Below are 18,734 nucleotides of genomic sequence, written 5' to 3' on the forward strand. Positions count from 1 at the left end.
TCGTCCACTGTTTTCAGCCCGAAAACGCATTGTGTTTAAACACCCAATCTACAAATAATGGATTTAATTCCACACTAGCATCTGTTATAGTTGGCCTACTTAAATTTTGATGGTAAAATTTAGCTAAAAACAATATTTTTAATAAAAAAGTGTCGCTACAGTACTGTCAGTTGAAACGCAAACATGGCGGAGAGGCCCTAGCTAAAATGTCAACTAATATTCGACAGATTTTATCCAGTGAAACATTTCTTACAAAAGTTAAAGCGTGACATAGATGTAAATTGTTCCTTCTGCGAACCACATCCTGAAAGTTGCTCTCATTTATTTTGGTCCTGTAAATTTACATGTGAATTGTGGAAAGATGTCAATAATTTTATACTTGTTAACATTTTCTCAGATTTTTCACTGTACTACAGAAATATTATATTTGGTTGCTATGATTACAATGACAGAGACAGTAATGCATTTTTTCTTATTAATTTCATTTTAATTCTCGAGAAGTTCCACATTCACAAGTGTAAATTTACCAAAAAAAAAAAGCCTAATTTCTTTGTATTTATGAAAGCAATGAAAAAAATGATTTAATGCAATATCTTTAAAGTTTTTAAGTGAAATTATTGTCATACTCTTGCGTGGTCTTTTTTAAATTATTATTATCTATTTATTTAATTTTTTTTATTGTGTTTTTTTTTAATTTTATGTTGGTTTTGTTTCATTTCTGTTGTCCTTTTATGTTTGGCACAGCTCTTTGTTTATGTTTTTCTGTGCTTCTTCTGTATGTAAATGTTTTTAATGTTTTCTGCTGTTACTATGTATACTGTCATTTTGAAATAATAAAAAAAAAATGGATTTAATTCCACAGCATCTGTTATAGTTGGCCTATTTAAATTTTGATGATAAAATTTAGCTAAAAACAATATTTTTTAATAAAAAGTGTAGCAACAGTACTGTCAGCTGAGACGTTGGTTACTGGTTCGGTCTCGCACAAACATGTCGGAGAGGCCCTATCGCTAAAATGTCAAATAACATTTTTTTTATTTTTTTTTTTATTGAAGAAAATTAATTTACAAACATTAAGGCATTGTATTATAAACTCAATACTTCTAACATACAAGGCACTAATTGGATAGGAAAGATAACTTAAATTGTAAAAAATAATATAATAACAAAAATAAAAGAGGGGGTAGAAAATAATTCAAGGAACAAAAAAGAAATGCATAAATAAATAAATAAATAAATAATAATAAGACTGCACTCTTCCATAGTAGCTCAGGGGTCAACATCATGTTCAGTTCTTCATAAGATGTCAACGAGCATTAGTGAGGTCAAGGGTTAACCTCAGACCTGTCAACTGAGTTTCATGTCTATGGATTGAATTTATTCACTATCACAGGTAGGAACACTGATAGTAAATAGTAGAGATAACTTGCATGCAGCTAGTTAACTGATAAACTGATTAAAATATACTTCATATTTGATGTTGCTAACGCTTTAGCTCATGCTAGCAGTTTCCTCCACTGTTTCAGACATATTTTCAGCCCTGTATTGTGACGTTAGTTACATAATTAAGTATTTTACTGTGAGATACTTAACCTATATCACTCATACATGTTTCATATATCTTTGTTCAGCACGTGGGCTACTTATAGAGCATCCAGTTCTCTCATAAGTAACGTTAGCTATATTAGCTACATGATTAAGCATAGCATCAAATCAGCAGGAATATTGCTAACCAAGTTATAGATATAAGAAAGCAACATATTCATTTACAGTTGTTTTTTTTTGTGTAAGAGAAATGTAATGTGATGATTTTCTCTGTAATCACTTAAATAGTTTGAATCCATACACTAATTAATTATATAATTATATATATAATGTAACACATGTTAGATCATTTGCATCCTAGGATATGTCATGAGAGAAAAAGATGGTAAATATATATTTCATGTTTGTCAAAACAAACCTTCAAAAAAAAGCCTGCAACAATAGCTTTATATATGTATTGGTTCAATTTTGCATATCTCTGGTTTGTTTTCTTCTTTAAGCCAGATGTCCACCGTGGATCTTAGTGATTGATTGATATTTCTCCGCTTTGCATTCAAATGTGTGAGCGCCTATACATGACCTGATGAGATGTTGGACTCTGATGACTGCACCTTGTCCCTGGACAACCTGTTTTTTGAGAGACCCATTGTCCACAAAGTGTGAGTACAAAGAGATGCCCCACATCCCTTTCTTTTCTTTCCTCTCACAGCCGAATTAATGTTTTTTTCCCCTCTGGATTGTATTTGACAGAAAGCCACTGCACCAGGAGGTCAACCCGTGGCAGCTGGAAGTGCCTCCATCTCTTTCTCAGCTTCCAGACACTCAGGATATGCAGAAGGAGGCAGAGTCTCTCTCTACCCTATACAGTATGTTGTGCTCTGGATTAGGTTGAATTCCTTTTCACTTGACTTGAGTTAACTGCTCCGTATCTGGCCTATTGAAGCCCTACTAAATTTAACTGTGTGACTCACTGACACGATAGCTTCAATAGACTTGAAACCTTTTTCAATTTCCCTTGGCTTGCGTTAACAAACTGGGATCTGGGTCTTATGATATATTCTCATAATCATTAGTAACTGGAATGGTAAATTCCCTGCTATAAATTATTTTCATCGGCAAGCAAAATAGCAAAATTGTCAACCTTAGTTTTGAGAGTCACACATAAAAGACACAGCTACCAACAACTTTGTTTGATGAAACCTTCTCTCCCTCTTCAATATTGCTCACAGGTTTCTCACAGAGACCCAAGACATTCCTGCCTCCTTTTAAAGGATCAGCTGGCCTTAAGGTTTTATCATCAAAAGTCAACAGTCCTTACAGTTATAATAATGATGAGAAAGAGATTGAGGAAACTCAGGGTGGCAGCAATAACACCAGCACCAGTACCAGCTTTTGGGGAGGTGAAGGGTTCAGGGATTACGCTCAGGGTTCCCACCAGAGTGGCAGAAGTGGAGATGAAACCCCGCAGGACTCTGGTCACGTAGCCATCAGCAGGAGGTGTTTGTCTCTGGACCGCAGCAAAAGCCCACCTCTACGGAGAAGGCAAGTGTCCGTTGTTTGTCAAGACAACATTTACATGATTGTGAATTAACGAGTGTATGCACAATGTTTTAAGTCTCCCTGTGGTACATATTTTGAAAGATAAGAAATCTCCATGTGAGGGCAGTAACAGGTTTCTGACTTCAAAGCATTTAACTGCCAACGATTGATATTCGGCCTTGAGGCTCTAAAGAGCAGGCCAACAAGGATGTTTCTCTCCTTGGAGGCGGATGCAGAACATAATTTAAAAAATGCTTAAAGGGACTATTTGTAACTTTCAGAAATGCTTCTTAACAGCGACACCTGTGGCCGTGAAATCAACGAAAGTCAGCGTCGGGCTCGCGCTTGCTCGCTCTAAATATACCTGAACGAGCATCGCTCAAAACAGTGAGGCGACACACGTCAGCTAAAAGCACAATATCACTCTATATTTCAGCTGCTTGGCAGTAATGTTAGCTGACCAGACGAAGGTCTCTCCATGAACATGATTTAGACCTGATCGTAGTGTTGGCTTTTCCTGCCTAAGTGCAGGCTGAGGCAGCGGGGCTCTGCAGCGAGTCTCCCTGCTCTCTCCGCCCGCAGCCGGAGAGAGCAGAAGAGACACCGGCACCCGGTCGGTAACGAGAAGACAACGTAAATCTCTGTAGAGCTCCGTCACTTCACAAGACACGGAAAACCTCTGTTGGTCTGGAGGAGCTGCAGCAGTTATTTCTGCACAAACGTCCCCTGTACATTCACTAGATATTCTCAGAGCTAAAGTAACTCTTCTGCAGTGTGGAGTGAACGCGCGTTCACGTCTAGAGGTGGAGCGAGCTGAGCTGTCTGAGTGAAGGCGAGCAGGCAGAGGAGGAGGGTACAGCGGCTACACGCGAACGAGCATATGCGAGCGCGCATGTGTGACGACCCGCTACATTTATGCGCGTACAAAGTTACAAATAGTCCCTTTAAATTAGCAGGATTAATGTTATGCTCAATATAAAAGCCATTTTTCCAGTTTTTCGCTGTCCAAAAACGTAATGCAGTTCTGATTGACTCTTTAATCCCTCAATTTGTTGGAATGTAGAGGCTTGATATTTACATCCGTTGACAGTTCATAAGAAGAACATGAAAAGATGCTAAACCATCCCCCATAGGCTTCAAATAAGCCTCCAAGCTTGCAGCAGCAACAATAGTTTTCCCCTCTCTCACTCTACCTTCCCTCTCTATCAATTCTTTATTCCCTCCGTCCCCTCCCCTCCTTCCCACAACAGCTTGTTCAAGGTTCAGGTGTTGAACAGTGGAGGTGACTCGTCAAACCCAAATGACCTCAGAAGCAGCGGCAGCAGCAGCCAGACAGCATCCAGACCTCAAACTTTTCTCAGTGCGGTTACCATGGCGACAGTGCCTCCTCCTCTTCAGCCGCCACGGGCGACAGTTAGCCAGGCGTCTCCTCCTCTCTCCTCCAAGCCCCCCTTCCCACCCCCTCCTCTGGGCTCATCTGCAGCGAGTGGCCGACCCCCGCAGAAGGCGGCACATGCTGAGATGCAGGACAAGGGCACAAAGAGAGCCTTCGTTCTGCCCATGACGCCTCAGCCGCTTCTTATACAAGGTGCTGCACCGCATAGACACAGTCACAGACAGGCGCTGTGCTCATAGTCTTTGACTGGTTCAACAAATAACACTCATATAGCTGCTGTAAAGTGGTGCAGCTAATGAGCATGCCCGTGTCTTGCCACGGCAGCAGCTGCCACATTGTGTTTGGGTGTGATGAGGTGAAATGAGGTGAGCTCCCCCCATTGACCGCTCCGTTGTAATGCAACATGCTGGTCACTAGGTGGTGGATTGTAAAACAGTAGAAACTGTAGAGAGTAACAGTAGAAACCTTTTTAACCACATGTAGTCTACAGTCATTTCTGCAGTTTTCCTGTACATTCACTACAAAATATAAGTGATTTTATACCCTATATAAATGTTAAACATTTCACATTAACATCAAGGTGGAATGAGTGAAATCAGTGAGCGTGTGACTGAAAATGAAAGTATGTTATGTTTTGATTGTGCACATTTTAGGGTCATCTGGGTCTGGAGTTTTGCGACCAGTTTCTGAAATCCGTATCCTTTTTGTTGTTTTTGTGTTTGAAATTGTTAGACAGTGTTTGAACTGCGCTAGATTGCTTGGAATGTAATGTCACAAGTAATGTGGTTGGATTTCCTGAACCATGCTAACGCAGCAGCGAAGTTCAGATCCGTCTTCAATGAGTTCCCCTTTTTCAACTACGTTCAGTCCAAAGCACTAGATGATGTAAGCATCTCGATTATGAATATGAATCATTGTCTTGTTATATCCTGTTAGATCTGAACTGTGACTGTGTTTATGTTTGGTTTGTTCGCAGGTTCTTTACACGGGTAAGAACTTTGTGGCATGTGCTCCTACTGGATCTGGTAAAACGGTGCTGTTCGAGCTGGCCATCATTCGTCTGCTAATGGAGACGTCAGAGCCCTGGAGAGACGTCAAAGCTGTCTATAGTGAGCATAATATTGTGTAGACAACATTAATACGCAAATTTGTGTTGACACAAAATATCATTTAATCTAAAAAGTTGTATTTTCTAGTCTCAGTACTGGAGGGGGATAATTCATACCCAGAAAGTTTAGAAGAATTCCTGAAACTGTTATATTTTCTTAACTCCCAAGACTTGAAAAATGAATAATAATATAACTGATTGAAAACACAAAATACAGATCTGATATAAATTACTGTTTATACACGTTGCCAATGTGAACAAAACTTGTGCTGTATAAAAATTCAAGCAGGAGGCAGAAATCCTATACCCAATGAAATACAGCTTAAACTAAGTCAGTGGAGAGCAACAATGCTTCAACACAATACACATGACTGTAATCATGCACTGGGGTTTTGAATATTTGTTTTCTTCTGACTTGCCGAGTGTATCATTTCCAGAATGTTTTGATTTTTGATTCAGTTACAGATGTAGGGTGTTTCTGAGGAGCAAAGAGCTGCCTTGTAAAATGATTCACTGTTTGTTGTTGCCAGTGGCCCCCATCAAAGCGCTCTGCAGTCAGTGCTTCGAGAGCTGGAAGAAAAAGTTTGGTCCTCTGGGGCTGAACTGTAAGGAGCTGACGGGCGACACAGAGATCGATGACTTCTTTGAGATTCAGGACTCCCACATCATCCTGACCACGCCTGTGTGTGACACTGCATCCTAAAATTAAGGGAGAGGAATAATGAGAATCAAAAATCAAATGGCGATTGGAAGTTTCCCTTGAATAAGTAATGTTGTATATAACTTTTTTACAGGAAAAATGGGACAGCATGACAAGAAAATGGAAGGACAACTGTCTGTTGCAGCTGGTCAGGCTCTTCCTTATCGATGAGGTCAGATACTTTGTTCACAGGCCCCTTTCTTTCAGTGTTCATAATGTCTTATAATCTGCCTGCATAGTGGTGGATGCTCACTGTGCACTCATCTGCCAGAAGATGTACTCTCTACAGTGTTCTTTATTATGCCACATTGCATGACGGCACATCATTAGCCTCTGCCCTCAGCACTTTATTTCACTTGAGGTTAGCCATTAAAAAAAAATATAGTACATTATGTTCTTGGCCTATGTATTATGAGAGTGCATACACTATGTTGTTTTTTCCAGACTGAGATGCACCTCTGCATATCAGTGATGGAATACAGTGATAAAAGACAGCTTAATTTTATTTTACTGACACACCAACATCTCTGAGGAGCCTTAACGAGGTTTCTAAAGCCAACTGTAAGAATGCACATTTTGTTCTTCCAGGTGCATGTGGTGAAGGATGCGACCCGGGGTGCCACCCTGGAGGTTGTGGTGAGCAGGATGAAGGCCGTGCACGCCTACAGAACAGCACAGAACCCAGAGGCAGGCCTCTCCATGAGGATGGTGGCTGTATCGGCCACCATACCCAACACCTCTGATGTAAGTGGTTGAGAAAGAGAGCACGGCAGAAATGTAGTTATGATAAGAGAATTCAAAAGGCAATGAGGGGCAAATTTCTCTAAATGTTATAAATCATAGATAGATCGGTTACTTGGAGTCTGCTGTTAAGTGATTAAGTAAGAAAAAAGCATAAAAATAGCAACAGATCAAGTAACTCAGTAATCAGATCATTGTTATGCCTGCTCTATGTTATTAGATAGCGGACTGGCTGTCTAATGAGAGCGGTCCAGCCACATATCTGGACATGGACGAGAGCCACCGTCCGGTGAAGCTGAGGAAGGTGGTGCTGGGATTCCCCTGCAGCCCGAACCAAACAGAGTTCAAGTTTGACCTGTCGCTCAACTACAAGATGGCCAACATCATACAGACATACTCTGACCAAAAGCCTGCGCTAGTGGTGGGTGGGGAAGCTGAGCCAAAGTTTGTTCTTTTTTTCTGCTGGTGTATTTGCTTTCCTTTTCTCAAGTCATTGAACAAGATTATGGGGTTATTAAGAGTTAATGAGGATGGTGGAATTAGATTGCCTCATGGTCTCGTACAGTTTTTCACTAACAAGCATTCACCTATACTTTAGATACTTTTTTCTAAACTCTTAACACAGCAACACACATACATAAAACTTTCTACAAATACCTACATACACTAACTCCATCAAAACAACTTACAGTAAATCAGCTATTTCTACGATCAGTTCATTCAAAAAAAGCTTTTTCAATATAGCGTTTGAGCTGCTGTTGTTGCAGAAATAGAGGCTCTGTTCTATATGTGAGGTTTTGAACATTAGGTTCATGTCTGGCATGCTATGTGCAAGCATTAGTAAATAAGAAAGATCCATCATTTTCATATTGGATAAGCTTTTATGGAAAGGAAATGTAAACATTTTAGAAACATGTTAATTGACTGCATATTCTGTGAAAACATGAATTGTGTTTATGGTATGGTCCACAACAGACAGATGTTGTACTAATCGTGTTTAGAGTTTTGTGACTACAGATTGGACAAAAGCATGTTAGCGATTGTGAAACAATGTAATTATGTTATTCTGTAGTTTTGCTCTACAAGGAAAGGAGTCCAGCAGTCAGCCACAGTTCTGGCCAAGGATGCTCGGTTCATTATGAGCGTTGAACACAAGCAAAGGTATGTTTCTTACATGTTCTCACGTATGCAACTATTCATAAACACATAAACAGTTTGGTTAATTTCACTGAAAGCTTGATCTTCTTGACTTTTTGTTAATTTGTAATCTGTTAAGGTTGATGAAATACGCAAACTCTATTCTGGAGTCAAAACTGAGAGGTGAGTCCCCTTTTTAAACCTAAATGTCAAGACACACCAGATGCAGACTCAGTCCAGACCCAGTAAGAAAGCACATGTTCATTTGATTGTGGCTCTAATTATCGACTGTCTGACATTATTTGGTGTTATGTTTTTGGTCCAGATCTGGTGATGTTAGGAGTTGGCTACCACCATGCAGGAGTTGACCTGTCCGATAGGAAATTGATAGAACAGGCCTTCACTGTTGGAGACCTGCCTGTCCTCTGTGAGACTTTGTCACTTGTCCAGTTTTATCTCTGTGCTGTAAATGGATATGTGACTATATAAGTGTGCAACCAGATCGTGTGTTTTCATTTTCACGCTGCAGACATAAACAGGAAAGACCAGTGTCACAGGTTACAACAACTGAGCCGTTCAGTATTTCACCCATATCGTGTTGAAACATTGCCCGAGCTTTGTAACTACTGCTAAATGGAAATACACACTGCAGAGAGTACGACTTAAAGTTACCTTTACTGGTATGTTTTTATGCCAATAGCAATATACAATATTTCCCTATCCATATTGACTGATACAGTAACAAATAAGATTGTGAAACCTTTATTCTGTTTGAATAATTAAGAGACACAATAATGACCACAAAATGCCATTTCCATACAGCAATAAAGATAATCTTAGACTGACAATAATATTGCTGTTCATATCCTCTGATATTAATCGTATGCCGACTTCTTGGTGTATCTCTTATCAAAAGTAGAAACCAGAAACTTTACCACACTCTAGTGCAAAACAATCAGAAACTTTTAGCGCTTGCTGGTACAGTTTGAAATTAAGTTTTTTGTATTGTATTTCATGGACACTGAATTTGTGCCTGTGGTCTTATTCTAAATCCCATAGTTACCACCAGGACTCTGGCCATGGGGGTGAACCTGCCAGCTCATCTGGTGGTGATCAAATCTACCATGCAGTATGTGGCAGGCTCCTGTGAGGAGTACAGTGAGGCTGACTTGCTGCAGATGATAGGCCGCGCTGGAAGACCACAAGTAATGGCAGAATAATAATAGAATACTTTATTATTTTTCTTGCCTCCCTTATAGCATTGATTTTTGAAAGAGTACCATTAACTTATCTGAAGGTCTCTCGTATGGAAATAGTATTTGTTTCAATACAGTTCATGGAGTAAGAAAGATAGCAACAGCTAGTTGTAGTATGATGCACAAACTAAATACCAACTTTTGTTTTTTCTTCCTCTAGTTTGACACGTCAGCGACTGCAGTGATCATGACCAAGTTCCAAACTAAAGACAAGTACATGAACCTTATGAATGGGGTGGAAATCATTGAGAGCAGGTACCACAGCTCACTCACTCGACATTCGTCTTCTTCTTCTTCTTCTTCTCTCTCTGCCTGTCTTTCTCTGACTCATAGGAGCTCCCATGGGAGAGAGATTGTTACAGAAGTACATGGGGTAACAGTATACTTCCTTTCCCCAGTTTACACTGTCACCTGGTGGAGCACCTGAATGCTGAGATTGTTCTCCAAACCATCAGTAATGTCAACATGGCTCTGGACTGGATACGCTCCACCCTCCTCTACATCAGAGCCCTCAAGAACCCCACACACTACGGTCAGAGCTCAAAACACAACACAAACACACCGAACATAATCTGTATCAGAGTTAGTGTCCAGTTCCTTTTTGTCATGACGTTAAACATACCATGTATGTAAATGTATGTAAAACCAGTCAGTGCAGTGTGCCTCAACTCCAATTTCAGGTTTCTCCGCTAACTTGGACAGACATGGAATCGAAGCAAAATTGCAAGGTGGGCCACAACTGTTTTAACTCTATTTGAAGTCACTAACGCAGCATGTTGCTATTAGGAGGATACTCTATTGATGACTTTAAACCACTGTACTGAAGCCTTTAAGCTGTGCTTCTGTCTGTAGTCTTGACTTTTTGGGTTAATTATGCACATTACTAACTAACTCTATTGTAGTTTAAGGTGATTGCTTGTTTCTCCTCTCATAGAACTGTGTCTGAAGAACCTGAACTCTCTGTCCTCCATCGGTCTGATCGACATGGATGAGGACATCAACATCAAACCAACAGGTAGAGAGGAGAAATAAGTTAATCTTCTTAACTTGTTTTCAGTGCCGTGAATGACATCTGCACCTTTTATCTACACTCTTCTTTTACAACTGAGCCTTAACAAAGTTTGTTTTTGTTCTCCACAGAGGGCGGCAGGTTGATGGCGAGGTACTGTGTTGCCTTTGACACCATGAAACAGTTCAGCAAAGTGGATGGAACTGAGAACCTGTCTGACCTGGTAGGTTTCCTTAAAACTGCACAATGTATTTGATTCAAATGCAAATATAGTGACATGTTGTATTGTTAGGCTGGTTTCCTGCAAAAGGGGAATTATTTTAACTATTATTACGGTAAGGCATTGCATAGAAAGTACTGTTCTGATCAAAAGTGTCTGTATGTCCAGATTGAGTTGGTGTCGAAGAGCCGAGAGTTCAGTGACATTCAGTTGAGGATGAATGAGAAGAGGTCGCTGAACACCTTGAACAGGGACAAGAACAGGATCACCATCAGGTCAGACACATTTGTAGGGTTGACAATTGCATTTATACAGCATCACAACACCTGTTTTTAAGCTTCTGTATTTTTCCAGGTTCCCCATTGAGGGAAAGATCAAAACCAGTGAGATGAAAGTGAACTGGTAGGTTTATTCATTCAGTGCTTTCTCTGTGTTGAATAAAAAAGGAATACTGGTTTATTAATTTTATTGCAGAATATATATGATGGATTTCTTATGGACTGTGCATGATAGATATTATGTCTTTATTGCCTTGTCTGTAGCTTGATTCAGGCTCAGTTGGGTTCCATCTCAATTCAAGAGTTTGGACTCACACAGGACACAGCAAAGATCTTCAGGAATGGGATGCGCATCAGCAAATGTATGTTGGGTAAATCCGGGATAACTGATAAACAAAGTGCTCTCTGTTTAACTTTATATTTTTTTAATCGTGTTTTGATCCCAATCAGGCCTGTCAGAGTTTCTGAGTCACCGATCCAAGACTGGTTTCTCTGCTCTGCTCAACTCCCTGATCCTGGGAAAGTGCTTCAGAGCCAAACTTTGGGAAAACTCGTCCTATGTTTCCAAACAGCTGGAGAAGATAGGTGGATACACATTAGCATAGTATAGCATCTTTTATCTAAGCAATGTAAATATAGTAGTATAATGAGGAAACATCTCTACGCTAGTTACTACATGATGAATTAAACATTCTTCCTATTAGATGTAATTAGATGTACATGCAATTTCATACTAAATATTAACCTTTTAATACACTGTGGTTATTCAGGCCAGACCCTGTCAACTGCCATGGTGAACGCTGGACTCACCACTTTCAGCAAAATAGAGCAAACCAACCCCAGAGAGCTTGAGCTGGTCAGTCTGTATAATATTTAAAAAAATAAACATAATCCAAAGTATTTGATTCAAACATTATTTGAGCTGGATCAATGGCAATGTAGACACCAGGCTCTGTTGCTTCAACTGTGATCACCATACTGTATGTTACAGCTTATGTTAAGTGAAATCTTGTTAATACCTATCATTTTTGCAAAAAATAATCTAATAATGATTGTGTAGAGCACTTATATATAATATCTAACTATTTATTTTATTCAGATTGTCAACAGACATCCACCGTTTGGCAACCAAATCAAAGAATCTGTCATTCATCTCCCGACGTATGAAGTTACTTTGGAGCAGGTAAAAAGATGTTGCAGAGTTTTATTATCAAAGGGACAAGTACATTATATTATGTCATATAATACACTTTTTGTTGGTCAGACGTTTGAGCTATTATTGTGAGCGAGGTTTCATTGGATAGCTCTGTTATTCTTAAATGCTTTTCTTTAAAGTTGTTGGTGTATTTTGTAGCTTTCGAGGTATAGCTGTGCTACAGCGGAGATTGTGGTGAAGGTGAACCTTAAAAACCAAGCACAGCTGCTGTCCAGGAGAACGGCTCCAGACAACCACTATGTCTCTCTGATTATCGGAAACTCTGACAACACTGTGGTCTTCCTACAGAAACTCACGTGAGGAAAAAAAAACAGTCCACAGGCTCCCACCAATTTTGTGTTGTCTTACCCTCTCGTTCTGTATAATTCTGCCACTAAATCAGAACACAGACCTTTCACCATTATGTACAAAAAGACAGCACCTGGTTTGAGAATATATAGCATATTGATTTTGTTTGTTTTCCAGGGACTTGGTGCTGTTAAAGTGTGGCAGCTGGTCGAAGAAGATTGAGGTGGCAAAGGCCTCGAAAGGAGAGGAGATCAGTGTCAATCTCATCAGCTCGCAATATGGTAAACCATGGAAATACCTTTGCATTTAATATAAAAAAAAAATCATAGAAATAAATATACAGTATATACATCAACTATATTATAGAGGGGAATAACAGTATGTGTCACGGTTGGTACAAACAGACAGTAGAGTCAAATGCAAGACTCGAAAACACAGGGCAGGTAGAATGAAAAGTCTTGACTTTGCAGCAAGGGTTTGTCACTAAGCTCAGGCTGAGTGGAAAAACACAAAAAAAGGGGTCTAAATACGACTAGGAATACACGAGGAAAAGGCTGGAACGCTGACTAACGCAGACAAGGGGGCCACAAAAACTAAGGGTGCGTTCCAAATCACATACTTTTTCTTTTTACTTTTAGTACATACTGCAGCTGCCTTCACAAAGTACGTACTGTTGCATGCAGTATGTATACAATTCAGACATACTACTTTGTCTTAACATTGCGCCTTAAACTTTGACCCTCTTGCTAATATATCCGCTGCGCAGAGGATTATGGGTCAGAATAGGCAGAAAAGCATGCTGGCTTGCGTACTGCAAAATATGACCGGATGTAGTAGGACATCCTGGTATTTTTGGCATACATTTGACATACTATGTATTGGGACATACTAAATAGTATGGTAGTATGGGTATTGGAACACAGAAAAAAATAAATTCACAGGGAAGGAAGACTAATGAGGCACATGAAACTAATCAGGGCGGGGCAGACACACAGGCAGGAAACACACAAGGGCAGGAAGTGAAGTTATCTGAAACGAGAAACAAGATGAGTATTTCAAAATAAGACAGGAAACACTATACAAACCTGAATGAATGACACAAAACAAAGGGAAAACCCTAGGAGCAGGGCAGATCATGACAGTATGATGTGTTGTTCAGTACAAGGTTCTTTATTTATAAATTGAACAATTCACCATGCCTTATGTTCAACTATGTTGTGCAATGCAGTGTGCCTCTCATCTGGAAACTTGTTGTAAAGCGTTATTGTTATATGTGTATCACTGAGAAGCAAGTGTTTCAAGCTAAATTATGATGCATTAACTGTACATATTGGTCTCTTCCTGTCCTATAGTGGGCCTGGATATCCAGCAGAAGTTCAACGTCTACTACAGCGGAGCCAGGAGGTTTGGAACTGATAATCCATACAACATACCGTATGATCCGACTGGACAGAGACCGCAGCTCTCTGCACTGAAACCACAGTCTACAGATCAGGCTGCAACTCAGAGGCAAAATGCCACATCTTCTCCAGACCAAGGCACTGCACTGTGTTAATGATGATGCAATTGTGTATATTAATATAGAATGTCTTCAAAGGATGGTTGATATTTGAGATGTGTTTTTTTTTTCTCTATTCAAATGTGACAACTTTACAATCAGATTTGGGCAATAAAAGACAGTGCAACCACTTCTGCAAGAATAAGGATCTGTGTGGCCACGACTGCTGTGAGTACAATCACTCATCTTTCACTGTGTTACGTGTCTTTTTGTGCACTTAAGTGCACCTGTGCTTTGCTTTGTGTGGCTGTCAAGATTATAGAGGTCTTCTCTCCACCCTCAAGGTAAAGTAGGTGTAACTGTGGCACGGAAGAGGTCAACAGGTCAAGAATCCAGTTTCTCTTCCTATTTGAGCGACCTGAGGAGCAGGTGTGACACACTCGCGCAGACTCCCGTCAAACGACTCAAGGTGAGGAAGAAAACAGATACGATTTTTTTGGAGTCCGTCCAAGCCTGCATTATATACTCTTAACATTGCAGCCATCACACAAAAAAAAAAAACAGTTGTTGAATTGAAACGAATAAACAAGAATCTGTGTGTAGTTTTCTGTGATTAATATAAGGCTGTGCTATCCTAAACCTCATCCAGGATAGAATGATGAGTGCACTTATGTAAGATTTTGTTTCTCCAAAAAAACACTTAATGTTGAATCTGCAGAAGGTGATGAGTCACCGCCGAGTCACCACTGGTTAAGATAAGATTGGAAGAAATGTCAAGGATACAAGTGGGGAAGTTGAATTGTTGCAAAGAAAAACAAGAAATACCAGCCACTATGGTGACCAGCCACTATATGACACAATATATGTAACATAGAACATAATTGTTATACATGAACAGCTATTATACGGTTTAGTATTAAGATATGAGAATACTATTAAATAGGGCTGCAACTTATGATTATTTTCATTGTTAATTATTTTCTCAATGAATTAGTTGTTTGGTCTCTAAAAATGGTGAAAAATGTGGATCAGTGTTTCCACAAAGCCCAAGATGACGTCCTCAAATGTCTTGTTTTGTCCAAAACTCAAGGATATTCAGTTTACTGTCACAGAGGGGTAAAGAAACCAGGAATTATTAACATTTAAGAAGCTGGGATCAGAGAATTTTGAGTCTTTTCTTAAAAAATTACTCAAACCGATTAATTGATTATCAAAATAGTTGGAGATTAATTTAATAGGTGACAACTAATCGTTTAATCGTTGCAGCTCTACTATTTAAATGTATGTGTATTAAGTATGTGCATAACATATATACCAGAGAGTCTACGCATGTAGATATACACTTTAGAAAAGCTATTTATAAACACATTTTGTTTACAGGTGTAAAATATGCTAATTGAATACAGTATGTGTGTTTCTATGCTCATTCTATCCAGAACTCCAGATGAGGCTGTCGTACTGTATGAATAAATGTGCAAGATGCATGTGGATTGTTGTGTGTTTTTACACGTCTGTACTAAATATAATCTTTTATGAATAAGGTTACTATACTTTCACAAACAAAAGTGTCTTTCTTATTTGCTTATAAGTGCATTAAAAGAGTTTATTGTTCTGTATTACTAAGCTGAATGAGTTATGTTTTATGTCCTCAGATGAAAATGAGCGAGGAGTCTGCGTCCGTCAACATGCAGGAGTTTGCTTACAAACCCAAAGAGAGGCTACCTACTGTTTCCTGGTACTCACAGTTACACTGACATTTTAGACTTTGATTCATACGTGCAAATATTAGAATAAGTCCCTCAACAACTACTGCAAATTCTGAAAAAGTGTGACTATAAAATAAGTTTAGTGTCAATAAAATATGATGGCCTGATGCTGAATTATATTAATGTCCTATTTTATGTGATGAAGGTACGAAGGAAGTCACTATGTAGCTCCAGTGAGACCTCGCACTGAGACTGTGGATCTGACAAGAGAAGACTGCGTTCAACTGCCAGACATCGTTCATCTGAATGACTTTGACAGCGGTAAACAAGTTAAAGATGATGACTTTGAACTCAACACATTCCCCAACATTTTAGGGTTTAACAATCACATGATCTGTGACTGTTTTTCTGTCTCTTATACTCAGATTTTGATGACTATGTGGAGGACATGCACAGGATAACGGAGGAGCCCGTCCAAACATCTGCTGCATGTCAATCTCACCATCAAAGTATCGTTAAACAATTTAACTCATTACGCGACAGACCATACTTGTGGACCGTATATCAGTGCCTGATAAAATTTTTTTAAAAATGTCAGTAATCTCACAAAATATATCCCAAAAATATCTTAATAACTTAAATTATTTGTTGTGAAAAATAGTAACAAGAAAAGACTATACTGTACATAATATAATATACCAAATTTAATAGGCATTTTTTGTGAACATAATTCAAGGAGACAACATTTAATTTGACAAAATTGAATTGACCTCAGTGATTTGAAGGAGGAAGAAATGCAACTTTATATCTAGCAGAAGGCAGATAAAGCAAAATGAATCTGGCAGAGAGAGAAGAATGTATGTTTCAACACAGTTTGTTAATGTAATTTCACTGAGATAATATTGTATACCATATAATTTGGCCAAGATTATCGTCTATACCATCAACACCCTTTTCATTTAATTCATTTGTGTTTAGGTTCCTCAGTGTGGATGAACACAGGAGTCAGTGTTGGTGTGAGCCAGAACCACAAACCGCTTCTAAACCAGATCAATACAACTAGCTCGGCTTACTCGAAGAGGCCCACTGCGGCGTCAAACCAGGGCACTTGCTGCAAAAATGCTTCATTCTCACACATACCGACCGTCAGCTTTGACCTTGGAGATGAATGGGACGACTGGGGTGACTTCGATGACGAGAACTTGGTGCATGCCAGCGAGACGTCATTGGCCTTGTGTCCAACTAATGCTAAACCTCAAATCCAGCAGTCTGTTGACTACAACATGCCAGGTAGAGGGTAGTTTGAGTTGCATGTAATTCAAGAGACAGAGGAGGGAAGTCAGTTTGTGTATTTTTAGCTTTTCATACATCTCGTTAAGGCGGCCATTGTAACACACACTCAAGCATGTTTTCACCATCTTTGTATACCCTACCTCAGGCATGATTATGAGGGATTATGTCTCAACCATTGTTATGATTTTGATTAGCTTACCTTTGTTTTATGTGTAGGCTTTGCTGCCACATCTGCACCAGTATTCCTCAGTCACTCACAAGTCAAACCCTGTATAACCGCGGCCAGAACACCACTGAGGTAAGGCCAGACGCACAATGCACAAATTATCTCCAATTAAGGTGCCAATTCTTTTTTTTTTTTTAAATCAGAAATCAAATAATGTGTGAAAGTTTCGTCTCAGATAATACAGAATCGTCCACTGAGGTTTTATATTGCAGTTAAGACAGTAAAAACATTTGTCATATTTTTGTGTTTTAGGTCGATTTCACCAACTTTAAGTCCTAGATTCAGAGAACCAGGACCCTCACTGGGTACAGTCAGACCACAGAACAGAATCACACTCGACTGGAATAAAAAGGTATGTGTGGTATCCAGAGATCTGTGCGTGTGCTACTTGTACCGTTTAGTGGCTACATTTAAATACACGGAGAATACTATTGTTTACAAAGTTGCTTTTGTTGCATTGTTTTTTGTTTTTGAATTATTTAACCCAGTGAACTGTGGAGTGCTCCACCATGTAAACATCTTGAACATCTTACTGCTTTCATAGTTTTCACCTAATAATGTTTTAAATGCGTCCCTCATCTACATGGATACATTTAGATGTCAACAAAACAAATGGCAGAAACCAAAATGCACTATTAGTGTTGCTCTTTTGCTGAGAGGATTTTCTCTATGTGGACAGGAATATTCTGTTAATGTATTAATAGCAAAATGGTCACTGACTCACAGGTTAAGCCTAATCAAAGGTGTTTAACTTGGCACATGTGACACTTGCTTCCCTTCCTCCTTTTAGCAGAGACCAAGCATATTCAGAGAGGAGATCACAGTAAAAACTCCAGAAAACCTCCCAAAGCAAACTGAGACTCACGTGGCCCCACTTACCAGAAGGTTTGATTTCTTTTCAACAATGAGCGTCCCGTCCAACACCAGCTCATCTGTCAACAGAAGGTAGAGGAAAATATAATAACAATGCTTTTATTTTGACTCATTACAATATTCTTTCCTTAGTACATTATGAAAATAATCCCATTATGTCAAATACACTTTCACTAAAGTACTTCCCTTTTTTTTTCCCACACGATATATTCAGCACCAACTGCAAAGAAGAGGATGCTTTCTTTGGGATATTTGATGGTATATTTTAGAAGTGCTGCTTGTCTCACTGTGACATGACTATGTTGTTACATGTTGTTGTGTTTTCTTTATGTTTGTGTTCATATTTCGTTAACCGGTGAGTTTTACATGAAGAGTTGTAGACTGTTTTAAAGTCAAGTTATTATATATGTTCATATTGTAAATGAGACAAATTGTTTCTAATGTTAGTTCTAATTGTTACTAATGTAATTTATTTATTTATTTGAATAAAATATGTGTTTATTGGGTGATTCAGTACAGTCTTTGGAGAGTAAATCAGCTTGTTTAATAATTAGAAGTAGCTTTGTGTGTTCATCCTTTGATGATTTAGCACATATTCTACAGGTAATTCGTCAATGGCCATGAAATCAGCTTTATTTATTTATTTATTTAATTTGGTGAATTTTTAATGTAAATAAGATAAGATATTCCTTTATTAGTCCCGCA

General features: G+C 38.9%; 2 protein-coding genes across 6 annotated transcripts; both read left to right on the forward strand.

Annotated features, from left to right (window-relative positions):
- Positions 1-1,260: 1,260 nt before the first annotated feature.
- LOC141776912 (putative ATP-dependent DNA helicase HFM1) lies at positions 1,261-3,151 on the forward strand. 2 transcript variants are annotated; one of them, XM_074650763.1, is made up of 4 exons: positions 1,261-1,393; positions 2,046-2,204; positions 2,296-2,411; positions 2,775-3,151. In XM_074650763.1, exons 2-4 carry the CDS (start codon positions 2,134-2,136, stop codon positions 3,134-3,136), a joined length of 549 nt encoding a protein of 182 aa, XP_074506864.1. In that variant the 5' UTR covers positions 1,261-1,393; positions 2,046-2,133; the 3' UTR covers positions 3,137-3,151. The 2 variants fall into 2 exon arrangements, with proteins under 2 accessions (XP_074506864.1, XP_074506865.1); XM_074650764.1 differs by having other exon boundaries at positions 1,272-1,393; positions 2,050-2,204.
- Positions 3,152-4,338: 1,187 nt separating this feature from the next.
- Positions 4,339-18,538, forward strand: hfm1 (helicase for meiosis 1). Of its 4 annotated transcripts, none has more exons than XM_074650757.1 (36): positions 4,339-4,672; positions 5,134-5,175; positions 5,295-5,365; positions 5,457-5,589; positions 6,119-6,270; positions 6,383-6,460; positions 6,877-7,032; positions 7,250-7,450; positions 8,102-8,190; positions 8,306-8,349; positions 8,492-8,593; positions 9,226-9,371; positions 9,583-9,677; positions 9,821-9,954; positions 10,103-10,150; positions 10,357-10,437; positions 10,563-10,654; positions 10,820-10,926; positions 11,006-11,053; positions 11,194-11,291; positions 11,380-11,514; positions 11,700-11,785; positions 12,029-12,112; positions 12,284-12,441; positions 12,611-12,714; positions 13,786-13,971; positions 14,094-14,159; positions 14,276-14,400; positions 15,584-15,666; positions 15,843-15,958; positions 16,063-16,146; positions 16,616-16,927; positions 17,147-17,228; positions 17,409-17,508; positions 17,947-18,101; positions 18,244-18,538. In XM_074650757.1, the coding sequence occupies exons 1-36, from the start codon at positions 4,456-4,458 to the stop codon at positions 18,296-18,298; spliced, it is 4,065 nt and encodes a 1,354-aa protein (XP_074506858.1). In that variant the 5' UTR covers positions 4,339-4,455; the 3' UTR covers positions 18,299-18,538. The 4 variants fall into 4 exon arrangements, with proteins under 4 accessions (XP_074506858.1, XP_074506859.1, XP_074506860.1 ...); XM_074650758.1 differs by having other exon boundaries at positions 17,950-18,101; XM_074650759.1 differs by lacking the exon at positions 16,063-16,146.
- The last annotated feature ends 196 nt before the right edge of the window (positions 18,539-18,734 follow it).

The sequence above is a fragment of the Sebastes fasciatus genome, chromosome 11 (assembly GCF_043250625.1).
Source record: "Sebastes fasciatus isolate fSebFas1 chromosome 11, fSebFas1.pri, whole genome shotgun sequence".
In the NCBI taxonomy this organism is placed as follows: Eukaryota; Metazoa; Chordata; class Actinopteri; order Perciformes; family Sebastidae; genus Sebastes; species Sebastes fasciatus.

Bases quoted from the DNA above. Each gene is read 5' to 3' on its own strand.
- LOC141776912 (XM_074650763.1), top strand. From the start codon at position 2,134: ATGTTGGACTCTGATGACTGCACCTTGTCCCTGGACAACCTGTTTTTT. The intron at 2,205-2,295 runs GTGAGTACAAAG...TGTATTTGACAG, and splicing joins AGACCCATTGTCCACAAAGT to AAAGCCACTGCACCAGGAGG. The intron at 2,412-2,774 runs GTATGTTGTGCT...TATTGCTCACAG, and splicing joins GTCTCTCTCTACCCTATACA to GTTTCTCACAGAGACCCAAG.
- hfm1 (XM_074650757.1), top strand. From the start codon at position 4,456: ATGGCGACAGTGCCTCCTCCTCTTCAGCCGCCACGGGCGACAGTTAGC. The intron at 5,366-5,456 runs GTAAGCATCTCG...GTTTGTTCGCAG, and splicing joins AGTCCAAAGCACTAGATGAT to GTTCTTTACACGGGTAAGAA. The intron at 17,229-17,408 runs GTAAGGCCAGAC...TTTGTGTTTTAG, and splicing joins GCGGCCAGAACACCACTGAG to GTCGATTTCACCAACTTTAA.